At 41.0% G+C, this 18,672-nt stretch overlaps 2 protein-coding genes across 14 annotated transcripts in view; one reads left to right on the top strand and one right to left on the bottom strand.

The window, feature by feature from the left end:
• Med12l (mediator complex subunit 12L) overlaps positions 1 to 18,672 on the bottom strand; it is a 305,880-nt gene that overhangs the window by 28,092 nt on the left and 259,116 nt on the right. For all 11 annotated transcript variants that reach the window (XR_012908055.1, XR_012908056.1, XR_012908058.1 and 8 more), the window contains 13 exons: positions 16,640 to 16,839; positions 12,901 to 13,089; positions 12,330 to 12,404; positions 12,023 to 12,213; positions 11,070 to 11,231; positions 9,521 to 9,632; positions 7,533 to 7,622; positions 6,473 to 6,582; positions 6,145 to 6,280; positions 5,237 to 5,398; positions 3,098 to 3,460; positions 1,337 to 1,493; positions 22 to 260 (listed from right to left, as the gene is read on the bottom strand). Coding sequence is in view for 7 of the 11 variants with exons in the window: in XM_075950608.1 (XP_075806723.1) it covers positions 22 to 260; positions 1,337 to 1,493; positions 3,098 to 3,460; positions 5,237 to 5,398; positions 6,145 to 6,280; positions 6,473 to 6,582; positions 7,533 to 7,622; positions 9,521 to 9,632; positions 11,070 to 11,231; positions 12,023 to 12,213; positions 12,330 to 12,404; positions 12,901 to 13,089; positions 16,640 to 16,839 (2,186 nt within the window). In the remaining 4 variants the exon portion in view is untranslated. The remainder of the gene's footprint in view (positions 1 to 21; positions 261 to 1,336; positions 1,494 to 3,097; positions 3,461 to 5,236; positions 5,399 to 6,144; positions 6,281 to 6,472; positions 6,583 to 7,532; positions 7,623 to 9,520; positions 9,633 to 11,069; positions 11,232 to 12,022; positions 12,214 to 12,329; positions 12,405 to 12,900; positions 13,090 to 16,639; positions 16,840 to 18,672) is intronic.
• The window catches only part of P2ry12 (purinergic receptor P2Y12), a 57,944-nt gene that overhangs the window by 10,834 nt on the left and 28,438 nt on the right, over positions 1 to 18,672 (top strand). Inside the window, exons 2-3 of one of the 3 annotated variants that reach the window (XM_075950614.1) lie at positions 5,606 to 5,745; positions 9,248 to 9,294. The gene's annotated coding sequence lies outside the window, so the exon portion shown is untranslated. Of the gene's footprint in view, positions 1 to 5,590; positions 5,746 to 9,247; positions 9,295 to 18,672 lie in introns of those variants that run through there. The other 2 variants (XM_075950615.1, XM_075950616.1) reach the window with 2 other exon arrangements.

The following is an 18,672-nucleotide window of genomic DNA, read 5'->3' as shown; positions in this document are numbered from 1 at the left end:
CAAGGCTAGCTCTGGACAAACCTGCTGGAAAGGCCGAGTCTGGGCCTGCCGGAGGAGCCGCTGCTGCTGCTGCTGCTGTTGCTGTTGTTGCTGCTGCTGCTGCTGCAGAAGCTTCATCTGTAGCAACTGCTGCTGAGACGTGATCGAATGAAGGGAAGGAGGCTGCAGCATGGCACCCGAGCGCCTCTGCAGCATGTTGGACAAGGCTTGCTTCGTGTTGGTTGGGACATAGGAGCCTGCAGGGTCCAATCTGGAGCCACCTGGAAAAGTCACCCAAAGGAAGGGTTTTCAAGGGTTGCAGGTGTTCTTTGATCACAACAAGAAACTTCACCTTTCTTACTTTAAGAGAGAGGCAGAGAATTACAGACGGCCCCACCAGCTCCAAGTATTAACATTCTGTTAAGAGCCGCCTTATTTCCAAAAGAGGAAGTGCAATGGTGTGCATAAAGATCAATAGTTTAAAATTGCTACGTGAAGGCTGCACTTCAGGGGATAAAATGCAGTGCCTGAAACATAGACGAGTCTGCATAAAACCTTGGTCACGTAGGCTGTACAGCCCTCAAGATGTGCCTATGACTTGAATAAAAGTGTGCCTTGTGCAGTATTCTGCAAAGTTTCGTAAGCCAAGCGTAGAAGCTCTCTGGAGCCTAACAGATCTGAAGGCTCTATTATTTAACCTTTACCTTGGCAAAATTAAAAGGTCTATTTTAGATATGGGGAACACGGGCAGGGGACTCTAACTTGGGAAGAAAGCAAGCAACCTCTTTTGTGAGATGTGTGTAAGAGCTCTGTTCGTTTGCATGTATCAAGAAACAGAATCTTTGGAGGGAGGGAGTGACATTTCCTATAAAGCCACCAATTGGAGAAGCAAGTTTTTCTAATACATAAGGACATTGACAAATCGTGTTTAGGATTTTCTTTGTCTTTTGAGCAACAGTGATCGAAGAGATGTTTGTAGAATTTGAAGCCTTCAATCATTTTGAGTTCTTAAAGTGTTTTCATTCTCTTTTACAAAACAGGAACTTTCTACAGTCTGTGCATATAATTTCCCTGCATATTAATTTAGGAGATGGGCTCTTACTATGTTTGGCAATGCTCCATGATTTTCCTGTCTTAGCCTCTACACTAATAGCCGGGACAACAGTCGTAAGCTACTAAGTTTAAAGCTACTGAGCCAAAGCTTTATCTTACTTCAGAAAAGAGAAAAACGAATTGCGGCTGAGGACTGGGTTACCCGAGTTCTCACTCTGTGGAGGATAAAAGTTAGGAGCAAGGAGTTTTTGTCCCCAAATTGCTGACCAGAGTGGTCTGCCAGTGATGCGTGTCTCACACCCACCTGGATTCAGGGACTGATTCTGAAGGAAAAAGCTGGGCTGCTGGGGCTGGCTCACCAGGTTGTATCCCCACAGCGCAGGCTGCGGGTGATGCATCATTTGGGAGGACATGGGCGAGTAGTTAGGAGGCACTCGGTACATGTTGCTCTGCTGATACTCCTTCAACAGAAATATTATCTCTTTAAAAAATGTAACTTAATATACCATGCACAGTTAATCAATATAAGTTCGTCCCATTCAGTTATGTGAGATTGTTCCATCCCAAAATCCAAGGCTATAGTTTGAGAAAGGGAAGGGACAGAACATAAATGGTAAATGGTAACCCATTTCCTAAAAAGTACTCATGTGAATTAAAAATTTTATTTGATTTAGAAAGTAATTCTATTTACCTAGCACATATAAGGCCTGATGTTCAGTCTCCAGTACCATCTCCCCACCATCACCACCAAAAACAAGAAGGTCCTCACGGGAGACATTTAAAAAGCTAAAAGCACGTATCTGGATAAGAACTGTGTCAGAAAGGACCATAGTGCTTCAGAATTACCCCAGGCCTAGACAGCAGCGTGCCCACAGCTTTCAGGGCAGCCAGTCCCCAAGTCCCCACGCCTTCTCCTCCTGAAAGCAGGTACAGACTCTAAGCATCACATGAGGATGTCTCGACTCCTTCACCATCCTTCTTATTTTTCTAGCATGGCCCTTGAGGATGAAGGATAATGTCAACCTCAGACCCCTTCAATTGGACAAAAGGATGCAATCCCTCTGGGAAGAGGCAGCTGCAGGAGGACGGTTCTGAGTGGACTTAGATAAGGCTTTTGTATGGGAAGAGAACAGAAGTCCTCATCCATGTGGTGTGGCAGGCCACAGTGGCCCAGGTTTGAGAGTGGGCGCCGGTGGTCAAGTGGCATCAGAAAGCAAAAGCAGCCTTCTCTAAAAGCATTGTCATTACCAAGCTACCAGCTAGAATGAGTCAGTGGGGGCACAGGTGAACGTAATAACTGCTCACAAACAGCTGAGTGCCCACAATAAGTACTTCCTCCCACCAAATAAGAGCGTCCTTCTACTCTATAGAAAATGATATAAAAATTCTCTCTCAAGTAAAGCCAGGTAATTTCAGGGAGAAAGCTATTTTAAATATTGTATCTCATATAATATAAAATAATTTCTAAATTATCATCTAAGAAGCCTCTGGTACCGGAAAGGATGAGAGATGATTTTAAATTAATTTAAATTTAAATTTTAAACTAACTTTTATAAGACCTGAAAATATGTTAAAGCCCACTCGGGATAGAAGACACAAGGACAAAGAAAGAAATCTCAGTATTACTCTGTTGGGTAAATCAGATGCAAATTCATTCAGAGAAAAATGAAAGGAACTTTTTAATGTTACTTCACTACAGATATCAATCATTTGAAATAAGATACTTAAATATATGCATCATATTAATAAAAGTGTGTAAGTGGGTAGAATCATATCCCCCTGAAAAATTAAAGTTTTAAACCTAGGAAATTATGAGGCTTAGTTCCTCAATATTATCCACTACTGAAGTCTAAGGTTAGTTGAGAATAGAAAAATCAAAAGTTTTAAATCTGCCATCCACGAGAAATCACAGTGCATCATTTCATTAGCACAGACACGTGTTAGGGAACTCTGCATGAGAAGGCTGATGCCACTCTTAGTAAGGTTTCTAGGAGTACAGTTTGGCCATGGGTAAACCCCATCCTAGATGCCAAGGAGCCAAACTCCTCCTCCATCCCCCACTCACATCAATGCGTGAGCTTGATTTTGTCTTACGCTTCCTTCCCTTTGTCTTCTTCTCCTCGTCAGCGGCACTTTTTCCTTGATCTGACAGTTCAGCTGATTTCCTTTCTGGTTCCTGAGACACTGGGGACGTGGGCTCTTCCTCTTCTTCCTCAGGAGGAAGGGGCAGTGGTTCAAGGTAGTAGCTTCGGGGCTTAGGCATGGTGTGTGTGTGGTACAGAAGGAAGTGGTGCTGTTCCTCATATTTTACCACCTTCCGGTCCACACGGACAGTGCCGAACCAGGCCCAGGACAGAGGAGCCGGGTTCTTCTGACCCTCAAACAGGTCCCATGGGGACACCTTCTGCTTCGTAGAGACCTGGAGACCCTACAGGAAAACAGCATTCTGTGACAGTACACTCTGGCCTTCTCCCAGCACACAGGGCAAGCTTGTAAGCATGTGGTTGCAATGGACTTAGGGGATGCAGCAGAGAGTAATGCTCTGTTAAGTCAGGCAGCCTGGAGTATAGGACTTTGGGCGTTCAGTTCTCCAGTTCTCTCTACCACCTGAAACTGCCTCAAGGCATCTCAAGGTAACCCAGACTGTTTTACTACAAAACAACACTTTCATTTAGTTTTTTTTTCCCCTAGAAAATATAAGTTCTCAAGTATCCTGTAAAGAAGTTGGCCTCATAATACAAAATTATAACCACTTATTCACTTATTCATCTCATTATTTTTAAGATGGTGAAAAATTTAAAAGTATATATATATAGCCTGCCTTTGTTTGGGCTTATATTCGCTGCAGTTCAATCTATGTGGACTTGACTTAATACGTGGACTTCTCATGTACCTAACATGCCGTTCCTTGAACAAAATATTGTGAGAAAACTTAATTACAGAACCAGATCCAACACAAATCAAGTCTTTTTTTGCTTTTTTTTAAAAAAACTTTTTAATTTATTCTTTGTGTGTTTCACCAAATCAAGCCTTTTAACTCCAATTTAAATTTACTGAAAAAACAGAATGTTTTTATTTGTAACCTTCATCAGTGACATTTCTTGGTAACATCTCCAGTATATCAATTCAAAGACATCTCTCCTAAATAGTGGCCCAGGATGTGAGCATGCCTGTTCTTGCCTCTGCTGCGTCTGTAAGAGTGGCTTCTTCTAACACCACTAGTAAGGGAACACTCTCTGCTGTCCCCATGTGGTGAAAGCATCCTCCCAAGTAGAGCTCCCAACTGAATGGGTCCTGGCTGCCTACAGCTAGAAAGCCCCAGTCATCCTGACTGTGACTAGGGGCCTTTCCCCTTCCCTTGGCCACACTGCTATGGGACGTAGGCTGCCTCTGAATTCTGATGCCATTGCTTTTCCTCTGTGAGTCACCTCTTCCTTGCCTTGATTTTAACTTTCCCTGCCTGTTCCGTTCTTTTCTGTGTAACTTTTCAATCCTCCAGAATGGTCTGCGTGTCAGCTACAGTAGTAACCCTGCTCTGACTACTGCTCCCTTGCCTGGCTAAACTGTCGTCTCAGAGCCTCCTAGTCCTCTCTACACCACGGCCCACAAATCCTATTACGGCGGAACATGCATCTACTTCCCTTTGAGAGCAGGGATTCCCTCCAACCATCTTTCTCTGCTGCAGAGTGACAATGGTCACTCTGTGGTCTTTGAAAGAAGAGCCGATCATTCTTCTGCTATGTTAAGGAACTTCCTAAAGTATCTTATGTAAAGCAAATGTCCGCCGAATATTGCTTCACTGACAATATGCAGTGCTGAAACACTTAGAAGCTTTACTTAGTGAAGCTTGCTCAGTAATTTAAAATACTTATCAACACCAATTTTCTTATATAAATATACTCTGATTCCTATCCTAAAATAAAATCAGATTGGTTTTTGCTTTTATTTTTTAACACTAGGCTCTTACTTAAAACCTTGTCGGTAGATTCCATGAATTTACATCCAGAAAAGCATTTTAAATGGAGACCTTCAGGATATGGCTTCTTATAATTTAAGCCCAATAGCTATTGTGCTTAAATGACAAAAATAATCTCTTGGAAATTAAGAAATGAAATTAAGATGTTTTGTATATCCTCAAAGAATGTAAGAAAAGCCACTCGGCTTCTATAACTAGATATATGAGGGAAAAATCATTTCCTCTTGCCTGTTTTTTGTCGATGGAGTCAAATCCAGCAATTTTGTTTCCCTTTGTATCGATCAAAGAACCCATGGGTTCACAAGTGATGACATCACATGTCTGCTTTGGCAAAGGCAGAAGCTGTCGAACCTTGTCAATGCTTTCTGATCGCTTGTCTCCTAGTTCTTTCTAGAAGAAAAAGAAAAAAAAAGTAAAAGCAAGAGAGAAGTGAGATGAAAATTCTGACTTTACAATGAATGCAAAAGTTCATAAGAAGGAAGTTCCCCAATGACACATTTCCTTTTTTTCTTTAATAGTATGTTTTTTAACCCTCAATGCAGTCTATGGAACAGCTGCAAATCAGACTGGTGACATGTTTCATTTCTTCTATTCAAGTAGCAAACAGAGTACACACAAAGGCAGCCTTGTTACGAGGACTATCAGAACGCTGAAATGACAGAAATCCACTGTTATTGCAGTCACACAGCAGGAGCCGCAGCAAGGAAACGTCCTCGTACCCAGACGCAGACCGCAAGGTAACCATCAGCTATTTTACTGTACAGTCTTCAGATTTGTGTATTTGCATGTTCACTTACTGTTTATTTCAGGGACTATCGGTGGGTTATTAAAGGAGCCAGAGTTACAAATTCAATGCGAGTGCCCATTCTTTTTCACTTGCTTGTACAAATCCAAGCATGGGTTTAATCGAAATCTGGCACTGGAGTTTTGGTTAGATGTTTGATAATGCATTTCTAAATCCCTTACAATTTAAACACATTTTATGAATATAATTTTTTTAGAGAAAATTCTTTCAGATAACATACTTGTAACTTTGAAAGACTGGCAAGCCTAGGCAAGACAATCATCACATTATGAGGAATCAAATCAGACCAGCCCATCAACAACTTCAGAACAGGGGCCCATCACAAACTTACTTTCAGTTTCTTTACTAAATTCATGTATGCACGTTTGTTCTCTTCAGATCCCCCGGGGGAAGCATTTGATAGGTCAGAAGCCAATGTCCCGTTGATTAAAACACCCAGCATGTCAAGAACTGTGGTGAATAACTCACTGAGAGGAAAGGAAAACCATTTTACTCTTAAAACAAGATATACATAATTATCTAACCATTTCTACTGAAAGTGCTGAATTTTTGATGGCATCTAAGTCAGTAAGTGTCAGAATTTCTCGCCAGTATATCAAAGCTTGTATCATGCATGCATGCAGCAGAGAAGTATAAACGGATTTTTTAAAAAAACATACTTGTTAGTGTGCATGTCAACAGTTCCTGAAGTAATTATCTGGAGGAGGAGGAGAGCCCAGTCAGTGGTCCCCTGGGTGCTCCGCTGGACCGTGTCAAACATTCCTCCCACCTAGCATACAAAATACAACAGAGAATTTACATCTGTAGGCTAAAGCATCACCTCTATTACTATATGTGCCTAACCGTTGATTTGTTAAGACGAAAGAGATGCTAAGAACTGGTTCTTGCTTGTGTTCTGGATTATTCTGGAGTCTGTCTCATTCAGCAATGTGTTCATCACTATTTCTGGTTCTTTCAACATAGTAGAGTCATTCAAAACTTAACATAAAGAGCAAGAGCATTACTAGCTCTCTGATCAATACCGCATAGTATTCAGTTTTAAACATAATTGCAAATAAATCAAATCTAAACAGGAACGAACTGATTACCTGTAATTCTGTCATATTTGTTTATTATTGCACCCAAGTCTGCCATTACAATACCCCCAGACATGTTTGTTAGGTCTGCCAGCTCCTGTGTGAAGGCTAGGCTGCCAAAACCCAGGCATGCTATCTATACCCAGGGTAGATTTCATTTGAGATTTGTCAAACAGGAAGAAAAAAAAAACTCAAAGGAATACAAAATGTTTTGAGAACTTTTAGATTTCTATTTTTAAAAAAAAAAAAATCCTGTGAGATTTGTCTTTTTCTAACCAATTCAACAGATTTAATCAATTCTGATCAACAGTTTTGAGTTGATGAATTTTATGGTTTTAAGATAAAATACAGGCTTTTTAGACATTCTCTTAGCATGGACTGAAGCGGAGGAGCGATCAGATGGAAGGAGCCAGGGTAGAAAAGAGAATTGGTACTCACAACACGCCTGTCTAGAGCTCAGTCCAGACAGGAAGGAAAGTGGCAAGGGAAACAGAAGGTTTAAGAGAAAAGGAAGTGGGTACAGAGACCGAAAGAGGAAGGCTTCACTTTGCCATGCAGATTTTGCCCTCAAAAGAGGCTGAAAGCCGGTGTTGTTTTCATACAGAGAGAGAGGTGTGATTGAGCCACTCGCCATGGTCCTTACCAGATTTAGCCTGAGCTGCAAAGCCTCGTGCATCATCTGGCGGGCTTTTGTATCATCTTGGTATCTTTCTTCCCTCCAGTTACTTAAAATCTAAGATCAGGAGCAAAAGAAGAAAAACAACAACAATTCCTTGGTTCTTTGTTATGACATTTTTTATGTGTTTAAAGTTCAGCGTAATAGTGACAATCAATCTTTTAGCTTTAATAAATTAAAGTTAAAATTTTATATTATTTTATCTTTCTCTTCCACACAAACAAAATCCTAGCTATTCTATGATTTATTTACCTGGAAAGCTGACGGAAGAAAATGTTACCTAATTACACATATATGCATGCATGTGTACATGTATATTCTTGGAAAATTCTTTAAAGGGCCATCAATAAAACCCTATTAGTTTAGTATTATAAAGATAAATATTGAAAAGACAAAATTCCATTTTTCATTGGTCTCATGTTATACTTCTAGAGACATGCTATAAATCCTAGCAAATGTTTTATTTTTGACATCTTACTGGAATCAAATAAATAATCTTTTCTGATAAAGAAAATATATATACTATTTTCAAAAAATGTAGCCCTTGTAGCCCCTTAGACCAAGACCAACCAAATTTATAAATTGGACTACTTCTTCATTTCCTCAAGGCTAGCTCTGGGTAGGATTTACTAAAGAAAAGGCAAACAAGTTAGGAGCCAATACACTAAAGTCAACCACCAAGACCAAGGGTTTTCCTCTGCCTTCTACTTCTATGTCCTGGCACCCCTATACCTGCATTCTCTTACCCCTACATACTTTCTCTTCCCCTTTGCCCCACGCAGTGTGTAAAAATGAACCACTTTACAGGTAACAACTATCAACCACAGAGTTGTAAGTAAGCTGAGTAAAGAGAATACGTTCTAAATTGTATACAGGGACAACAGCAGCTTCTGTCAATTGAGGTTAACAAGGCAGACACAGACACACACACACTCTCTCTCACACACACACACTATCACAAGCTGACACAGAAGCTGAGCTTGGTGCAACCCCCCATCACCTCTCCTAACTGGGAAGCTGAAACTGAAAGGCTGGAAGTTCAAGGCTCACTTAGGCTACTAAGAGAGATGGGCATGATTTCAAATCAAAATAATGAGCTAAAAATGGACTCAGCAGTAGAGAGATTATCTCGCATACACGCGGTCCTAGGTTCAACCCCAGCACGGAGGAAAGGGGTAAAAGTGAAACGGATGTGACTACAGAGAGAACAAGGGACAAAGAATGGGGACAGAAGTACGTAGAAGGTGGCCACAGCCTTACTTAAGGAGGCAGGGTGAACAGAGAGCAGCAGGACGGTAGGGAGCAGGCCTGAGAGGCATCCTTGTAGCACAAGCACCTAAACCTGAAGGCAGCCCCGGTCCAGAGAGACTCCAGTGAAAGGGAAACCACGTGGGAGAAACAGCTAATGCCCAGTCAGGAAGGGTTCTACGAGGTCAGCCCTGGAATCTCTAGTGGAGGTATAGTGAGAAACATGCAGGCTTTATATTTAAATGGCTCACTCTGGAAGCTAGACAGAGAAAAGACTTCTCCTAAGTAGTGCCTGTGATGACAAAGCCAAGTGAGCCTAGCGGCCTTGGTCATGTCGTCAAATCAAATCCCAGGATCCACTTGAAACATGTTAGGATAACCCATCTCACACCACCAACTATGCCTTTCCTTGATTCCATGTTTCTGCTCCCCAGGATTCCAAGCAGGAGAGACAGAGATCAGCAAGCTAGCTGATAAGTGAGTAAGTATGAGACAACTTACTTATAGGGTCTTTATAACCCGTCCATGTATAATTAATATGAATATGTAAGCCTTATGGTGACCATGACGCTAGGCGGAACTGGACATGGGCTGTGTTTCCTAGCACCTCACGGATAGACATGGTGGTCTAATCTTGTATTTGAAAGGAAAATAATGAACACCATTGGAAAGATACCAGCCTGGCTTAATAACACACTGCATTTTACCTGATTGACTTGATTCTGCAGAGATGTTAGGAGGCCCTCCCGTTGCTCATCTTGCCCCTTAAGGCAGGTAAGGACCAAGGAGAGGAAAGGTTGCTGACTCAAAAGAGACATACTACAAAGGAAGCAGTGACAGTTAGAAAGAGTAGCTTGCTTTCTGGGCCAACAGTTCGTTTTGTTGTTGTTTGTTTGTTTTGGCAGACTTGTTTATTTACTACTAGATAAAGGTCAGGATGGCAAGCCACCCAGAACACTAGGGAAGGGAACATATTCCAGTACTTAATATATTAAAAACCACTGGCAGAGTTTGTGAATGACCATACTCTATTGCCCTGGAAGGTATTTCCAAAGCAACAGAATCCTACACACTGGATGTGATGACCTTACTTTACACTCCCAGGGAAATTTTTATATATGATGAAGTCTATAAATGTGCACACAGATTAATAAGAAACATCGAGAAGTTCCTCAGACAAAACTCTTCTTTAGGAAGTTCACATCTCTGTGAGCCTTGACTATGTTGGATACCTGTGGGGTTTTTTTGCTGTATATGTTTCAAAGGCCAACAACAGAGTCTCAGTCAAGTCAGGGGTGGACACAAGGTCTGAGGCCTCCAAAAGCAAGGTTCTTGCTGGAAACATCTAGAGCTCTGATATAGCCCGTGTCTCCGATGGAAATGGGGCAAAAATTCTATTTACGATTTTCATGTTCATAAAATATCTTCAATTAGAGAACAATGGACATACTTGTAGGAAAATGAAAATTTTCCAAAAGAATAGGTCTAAGCCAAAACATTTGGCTCAGGAGTTACATTTCATAGGTGACCAATAAAGAACAGTTAGTTATGCCACTATTATTATTTTTATAAAATGATTACGTTATGACTTTAAAAACAACTCCTTGGATGCTAAATTTATGGTGTGAATATTTATCCTCAATAATATGATCCATTTTCAGAAGTAATTACTTGAAAACTTTTCTTAGTCATAAAATAAATGAAGTAAACATTAGTTCTGGCAGTTGTCCAGATCAAGAGTGCTAAATTTTGGAAAATCGGTAGTTATTTCAAGGTCTGCTAGGTAGGTCAGAAGTAACAGCAAGCCCATGTGTTTCTATAACTGCACAGTGATATGGACACACAGGGAGGGATGGGACCTGGGGCACTGAACATTAGTATAAGGCCAGAGTCTTGCTTAACAGATAATCTCTTAATCCACTGAAGGCCCAAACCCTGTGGGACACTGGATATGGTGTGACCGTGGGTCCTGTGGACACTGGATATGGTGTGACCGCGGGTCCTGTGGACACTGGACATGGTGTGACCGCGGGTCCTGTGGACACTGGACATGGTGTGACCACGGGTCCTGTGGACACTGGATATGGTGTGACCATTGGTCCTGGGGACACTGGATATGGTGTGACCATGGGTCCTGTAGACACTGGACATGGTGTGACCGTGGGTCCTGGGGACAATGGATATGGTGTAACAGGTAACGGTGGTGCAGGACGCTTCCCTCAGGGCTAGCCTGATGTAGGGTATCTACCAGCATACCTTTTCTGTTTCTGCCTGTCTCTTTCCTTCTTGGAAGAAGATCCCAGGTGCTGTCCCTTCTCCAGCTCTTCCCCAGCAGCTTTCAGCACTCTTCCCTGCACAGAGGTTGGTAGCCTGGCGATGAGGGGGGCCACCAGCCATACACCCCTGCGTTCAGAGGAACTAAAATCAGAAACAGGCGTTACACTAACAGAGCAGCTGGTCTCTACTCTCACAGCCAATACAGAAACCCTACAGTAAGCCGCAGGTGGGTAAGACGTAGACTTCTAAAACTGTCCTATCATGTCTGTACTTTCTCCTCTTGCCAAGGACCAGACATCTGCTTACTGCTTATGCGTTCTACCACATTCACTGAGGAATAAATGTGCTCTTCTGGGAAGGAGTTCTGCATACTCAACTCTTCTCAGTGACTCTTGGATCCTGCCTTTCTGATCACTCACCACCCTTCTCTCTATGGACACGACACTTTTCAGTCATGGTCACAATATTACAATGGCACTGTGTTCAGGCCAAGGAAAAACCAATCTTTAAATTCTAAAACTCACTATCTATATGCTTTTACCAAAATGATGATGTGCAAAACAATCTGTCTTTCATGATGAAAAGGATTACTTTATGATTTCATAACCCTATTAAGTTCTATTATGAATACAAATTACTATATACAAAACTGTCAATTAATAAAGACACATACAGAATGCTTCGTATCTAATGACTGACCCAAAGTTCATCTGTGGCTCCAAAGTACCCGGACCTACAACAAAATACCTAAAGTGCCAAGACATCACTCACCCACTTTTGCCCTATAACTTGGTGACTAAACAGAATTGTTAATTATAAGGAATCATTCCCTTCACATTTCCAGACCCTTAATGAAACATGTGTTGGGCTAATCGAGTCTCCTCTGACATACAGAATGCTGATGGTAGTCCAACGAAACTATAAAGCAATACCTTAAAAATGTCTTTATTCCATTCTGTCTTGTGCTGTTTGCATCACCACTTCCAATACCGTTGGGGTTGAAGAGGCTTATCCCAGAACTGGGGGCGTTGTTATTTAGGTCTGCAGACTGCTGGAACACCTCTATTGTTGCCTTGGCAATATTGTCCAGTAAGTTGTTCATTTCAGCCACAGAACCAGAGCTCTAGAGTCAGGAAAATGAAAGAAAGCTAGCCCAACTATGTACTCCTTGATTCTCAAGCCTCTGACTTCCTGCCTTTTTTTATTTAAATCACACGTGTGTTTTCAGCATATACTCACAGGGTCCTTTAAGCACTGCTTGATCATTAACTGAAGTTCTAGCCAGGACTGTCTCAATGTCCACTGCTCAAGGTTCTGGAGGAAAGGCAGAGAATTACAGCATTAAGAATACAGAGCATAGGCTACCATAGGCTTGCAGTAACACTCATGCCTAGCAAGAGAATTCACAGGGATTAAGGGCATCCAATCTTATGCCCGATAGAATAAACATTCACAACAAAATAGACTCAAGCTTCAGAATATGTCCCTCATCCAGCTAGGAGCCGAAGTCATGTAAGCATGGCATCTATCAGAATCCATTTACCAATGAGCCAAACTCATTCCAAAATGATGTGTTCCTTCAATAACGTATTCAAGAATGGCCCATCACAAAGATTATTTCTCAAGTAAATACAGCACTGACTTGAAATACCAATATTTGCTTTTGATTATATGCTGTTTGTTAGTGACTATACCTACTGACCAGACGACGGCGACAATGCCACCATAAAGAAAACTGCAGAAGTCAGAATTAAACTCAACCATATTATGATGAGTGACCTAAACAGGATCTTCAGAACGTGCCACTCACCTGAAGGATGCGCTTAATGTGCTGTCTTTGCAGGTTGTCCCCCTCTGTACACTCTTTAATGCCATGAGGGTAACAGATCAGCTGCAGCAATTTCTGGGCTTGCATGTTTGAAAGCACAGGGTCCAAAATAAGTTCTTTGTCTGTACATAGTCGTTCTGGTTCTTTTAAGCAATGTTCTCCTACCCACTCCTAAAAAGAAGCCGGCAGTTAGATGGGTAAGTAGTAATTCTACCTGTCTCTGTATTATGGTCTCATTTCTCAGAGCAAAATGATATAAGGCTAGCAAGAACCATCAATGAAAACAAATTAATGGAAATATAGGAGAAAGGTTTGCATGTGCATACATTTTGATTATGTTGTCGTTGTTGTTTTGAGTTTGTTTGTTTTTAGATAAGGTTTCAGGTATTCCAGGATGGCCTCCAGTTCACCAAGTGGCCAAGAACAATCCTGAAGTATTGATCCTTCTGCTTCTGTCCTCGGTGCTAGGATGACAGGCCTAAATTTAATGCCATGCCTTCTTGCCTACCAGGGCTTCCTACATGCTCACCAAGCACACTATCGAATGAGCTATATCACCAGCTAATGGGAAAAGCTTCAAAGCAAAACTCCAACATTCTGGTGTCTTAAAAATACAAAGTGGGAGGGGCTCTAATTAAAGCAAAAACATTTAAACCTATGGAGCAGGAGTTAAGTTATGGTGTGCTGTTTTAAAATGAGGACTTTAAGATACTATTTTGTAGCCAGGGTTTTTTGTTTGTTTGTTTGTTTCGCTGTTGTTTGTTTTTACTGGATATATAATGACAATGATTTTATGCTATACATGCTTCTCATCATTTTATGGGATACATTCTGCTGAACAGGTAGAACACAGTTTATAAATATTTAGAAGGTTACCTTTTTCTTGACACTAGCATCCTTTCATTACTACTTTTTTTCTTTTATTAAATGGCATAAGAAAATATCAGCATCAGAGTTCAATTTGCACCCAAATCTGTTTCAAATGACGTCTCCTTTACTAAGTATAAGCTGCTCAGCACAGGCCACTCACTGACGTCACCTGGGTAACGTAATCCCATGCTCCATTATAGCAGCATTAAATAACATTCAGACACCAGATATTGGTGTGTTGCTTTCCTAGGGATCAAATTATTTATTGCTGACTCATCAATTTATATTTTATTGGGGGTGGAGGTGCTGCTGGCATTGTAGTGTAGGCCAGAGCCTCCTATAGGACTTGGAGCAGACCCTCTTGGGACCCTATACCTGGCCAGCACCCCCCCCCCCAGGTCCAGGCATCTAGAGAACCATCAACAGTCCAGTGATGCCACTGTGTGTTCACAGTTGGGATTAGCATAGGATTGCCCTCAAAAACTGTGGAGCTGCTTAAATTTACCTTAGACCAAAAATAAAAAAGCTAAGCAAGCATGCATTTAATACAAATTACAAAATACATAATGTTGATACTTTTTAAAATAAAAGATTTTTGAAAGTATGGAAAGATGCAGCTAGACATCTGAGCAAGGAAAGACAGGAAGAAGTTGCCGGGCAGGGAAGAGGTTACTGTTTGGGTGAACGTTATTATGATATAGACATTTTTGGGGACAAAAAAAAACAACAAAAAACCCCTCAAAAGCCAAAGGCATGAAAGGCAAATAAAAGAGGTTCTATTTTTAAAGAAAGAATATGGCTAAATCATTTTTAGCAAAAGCATTTTCTTTTCTTTTTTTTCTGTCCCTCCAAATAACGTTTGAATGCATTATCCTAAACCCTTCAGAAAAATTAAACTGCAAACCAATCTTTGCCTTTCCCAGGAGGCCCTTCTCCTAGTGGTATATGTGGGACAATTCAGAAACTTCCTTGGGTGCTCTATGGGGAATGTGACTGTTAACTTGCAAAAATTTAATACTCATATGAATTGGGAGAAGGTAAAACACTATTTTAAAGGATTATATTAGAGCTAGAAGTATCAACATTAATTCATAATTATACACACACAGTAGCCATACCTTACAACAATGAACATATACAACCCAGATCTTATTCATTCTCTCTCTCTCCCTCCCTCCCTCCCTCCCTCCCTCCCTCCCTCCCTCCCTCCCTCTCTCCCTCTCTCTCTCTCTCTCTCTCTCTCTCTCTCTCTCTCTCTCTCTCTCTCTCTATGTGTGTGTGTGTGTATGCATACACACATGCACTGTGGGGAGATCTGTAATGTCCATGCATGTTCAGTTCAGAGGTTGATGTCAGGTGCCTTCGTGGATCATATCCTTGTCTACCTTATATATGAAGGAAGCATCCGTTAACTTAACCCAGAGCTCACCTATTCAGCTACATTCCCTAGCCAGGTGACTCTAGGATCCTGTAGCTACACTTTCTGAGTGTCAGGATTACAGGTGGGCTGCCATGGCTATTCAGTATGTATATGAATTATAAGGATCTAAATTCTAGGCTCTCTGCTTGCATGGCAATCATTCTATCCACAGATCTATCGCTCAGTCCTCAGGCCTTGCTCTCTGAGTACCAGTCTCCTAACAGGCAGAAACAGCACTCCTTGTAAGAGTGACTGATTATAGCTGTGAGGCAGGGAAGATGGGAAATGGATACAGTAAGGAAAAAGTCCTTTAAAAGGATAGAGATACTCTAAATATCACAAAAGATAGGACGAAGAGATTCCCAATATACCAGTCTAGAATAAGTTGGACATTAAAGAAACTCTGGCAAATATATTATAATGCACACAGATAATTAAATACAAACTAACATAAGAAGGGTAAGGTCTTTGTACAACACAAACAGATATTGAGGAGAGAGAGGAGGAACAGGGAGAAAAAACACACCATTTTTCAGCCTTTACATTAAAGACTGCTTTAGACAAGAATTGCCGTTGATGCTTATGAGGAATGGGGTGTGTGATGGGCATCAGAGCGTTTACATCATCTCAAAGTGTCTCCCCACAGATTACTAGTTAGGGGAGAAGGAAACACACTCGCAGTGTAGTGGAGCAGTTCTGAATCTAGAGATGCTGTGATCAAAGCTAGCACCACCATCGGGCCAAATGTACATTGTGGTAATCAGATGTGTTTGCCTAGAATAGTACAGTGTCACCTCTGAACTCTCCCCTCCAGTAATCTGAGGCTAATCTTTTTTTTTAATTTATTTATTTATTATGTATACAATATTCTGTCTGTGTGCATATCTGCAGGCCGGAAGAGGGCACCAGACCTCCCTACAGATGGTTGTGAGCCACCATGTGGTTGCCGAGAATTAAACTCAGGACCTTTGGAAGAGCAGGCAATGCTCTTAACCACTGAGCCATCTCTCCAGCCCTTAATCTTTAGAATTTTATGTAAATCTAAAAGTACTAGAATAGTTCATAAAGTTCCTTATAGATGAGAAAAAATTATTGCACTAAAGCTAAAAGTTAACTATTTTTCAGTAACTTTACTTTGGTTATGACGAAAAATAAAAATGGTAAGTATCCAAAATTAAAGCAGAGTAAACTATATCATCTACTTTTCAACGGTTAAGAAAATGGACAAAACGTCCAGAATTAGTGAATCTTTATAGAGGTCATACTGGAAGTATTCAATATTGCAACTCTTCAACAAATTTGAAATTATTTCAAACTAAATTTATAAAGACAAAGATCACCCTATAAAACTTAAAAAAAAAAAGCAAACAGTTGCCTCTCTAAGAGCATTTACAGAGTTAAAGCAGAAGCCATCTAAAACCAAAAGAATACCTGTTGGCAGATAGTCCTCAGTACGTATCTAGCATATTCTCTTAGGTTGGCAGTTTCTATGGAAATGCTCTTCCCATAGGATTTCGAATTCTGCGAGGTGGCCCAGGCGTCCTCAGCATTCCCATCACGTCGTAAACCCCTCATACCGAAGTCTTCATTCTTTAAAGTGGCGACACTGTTACTGCCAATCTTGGCATCTCCTAAATGACAGAACCACAAAGGCAAAACCGCAGAAGTTCAGAATACTGCCTCACACAGGTAATAGGCAAATGAGGCTAGGTTTCAGGGATTCCAAGATGTGGATGGTATCACATTGCATAGCTGGTTGTCCAGCAATAGAAAGAATGGAAAAAGAGATAGATGAGAGAAAACAGAACAAGTGGACATGGAGAAAAGTCAGACGCAAGACTCATTCCTTCTTTTGGTTTATAGGTTTAATATTTCTCTTGTTAGTCTTGGAAAGGCCAATATGAATGATATTTTATAATCAAAACACATTGATTTTATCGAAACTTCAGGCATGAGTGTACTTAGGTGTACCTGAGTTATAGACAAGGAAGAAGATGGGGTACTCACCCTTCAAGGAGTCCCTTTTCGATTTCTTCTCTTACAATGATTTATTTTCTATCCATAGGTCAAGAGAAAAGTTTTTGCCTTAGCCCACCTTACTATCAACTTCTTGACAAGAGAGATTTATTTCCCTGGGGATGGAAAAGGGCAATGCATACTAAGGAGGCCCTGGAACGCAGAGCTCTCTGCACACAGCCTGCGCCTTCACCTTCCTCTCTATAGCATCCAGCTCAGACACCTTACCGCTAACCAATCGCTAACACACTGAGTGCGATGAAGCTAAGGAAGGTATTTGACTACTAACAAAATTCTGGGAGAAAAATTAAAAAAAACACTCAGGGTGTACTTAGATAAAATAAGAAATTTCAAGCCCTGAAAGAAAAAAATTAAAGTGAGATAAGGAAAGAGATAATTTGGTGGTGAGACTGCCAGACAGCAGCAGAAGGCCTTCAAACTTCTGCTTGCTTACCTACAGAGCTCAAAACAAGCTCTGATGAGACAGTTGCCAAACCAGCAGCTGAATTTAAGGAAGGCCTTTACTATATGCAGAATGGGAGCAAGTCTAGGTCAGTGCAAAAAACAAACAAACAAACAACAATAAGCACTTTTAAACCCAAGGCCAACTCTCATAAGGTTTTATTCTGCTGAAAACACAAGCATAAACTGTAATTCTGTTCTGGGAAGGAAGGATAACCATAACGTCCTAATTAATATCTACTTTCAAAAATCATAGAAGCAGAGGAGGGGCTGAGGCTGTCATTTATTGGCAGAGTACCTGCTTTGCCTGTATGAGACCTTAGGCTCTATCCCCCGCCCCTGTATGAGACCTTAGGCTCTATCCTCCGCCCCTGTATGAGACCTTAGGCTCTATCCCCCGCACCTGTATGAGACCTTAGGCTCTATCCCCCGCACCTGTATGAGACCTTAGGCTCTATCCCCGCACCTGTATGAGACCTTAGGCTCTATCCCCCGCACTGCTGTTACTGTTGCCACTGCTCCCACCACACAATGACAAAGCAAAAACAAAAAAACCATAGATGGAAAAATAAGCAATACATTTCAATTCGCCAATGTATCATTATATATTCATCATGTATTTTAAAATGTAAGGAATGGTGGCTTTACCCAAGGGAATGGATTTAATTCCACAGAGCTTTTCAAAACTAGCAGAAGTCTGTATTCTCTACTCTTGGATGATATAAACAGCTATGTCTATCTCAAGTTAGACTCCTATGTAAACTAGGAACAACATTCCCTATAACCGTCCTATTTTCCCGCCTTAATATATATTTTGGTAGATAAGAATTAGGAGAACATTGGTTAGGACTAATAAAGTAGATAAAACCTCTCTGTAAAAGCAAAAGCAAGCACATTTCTTAGACTCAGTTGTACATCTCCTTTTCCTTTGGATCTTAGAAGGACTGAAGGCTACTACCTTGATTCGAGTATTTTCTGCAATAGCA

The sequence above is a fragment of the Microtus pennsylvanicus genome, chromosome 16 (assembly GCF_037038515.1).
Source record: "Microtus pennsylvanicus isolate mMicPen1 chromosome 16, mMicPen1.hap1, whole genome shotgun sequence".
Taxonomy (NCBI): domain Eukaryota; kingdom Metazoa; phylum Chordata; class Mammalia; order Rodentia; family Cricetidae; genus Microtus; species Microtus pennsylvanicus.
The sequence above is the reverse complement of the archived record's forward strand: the minus strand, read 5'-3'. Positions and strand labels throughout refer to the sequence as shown.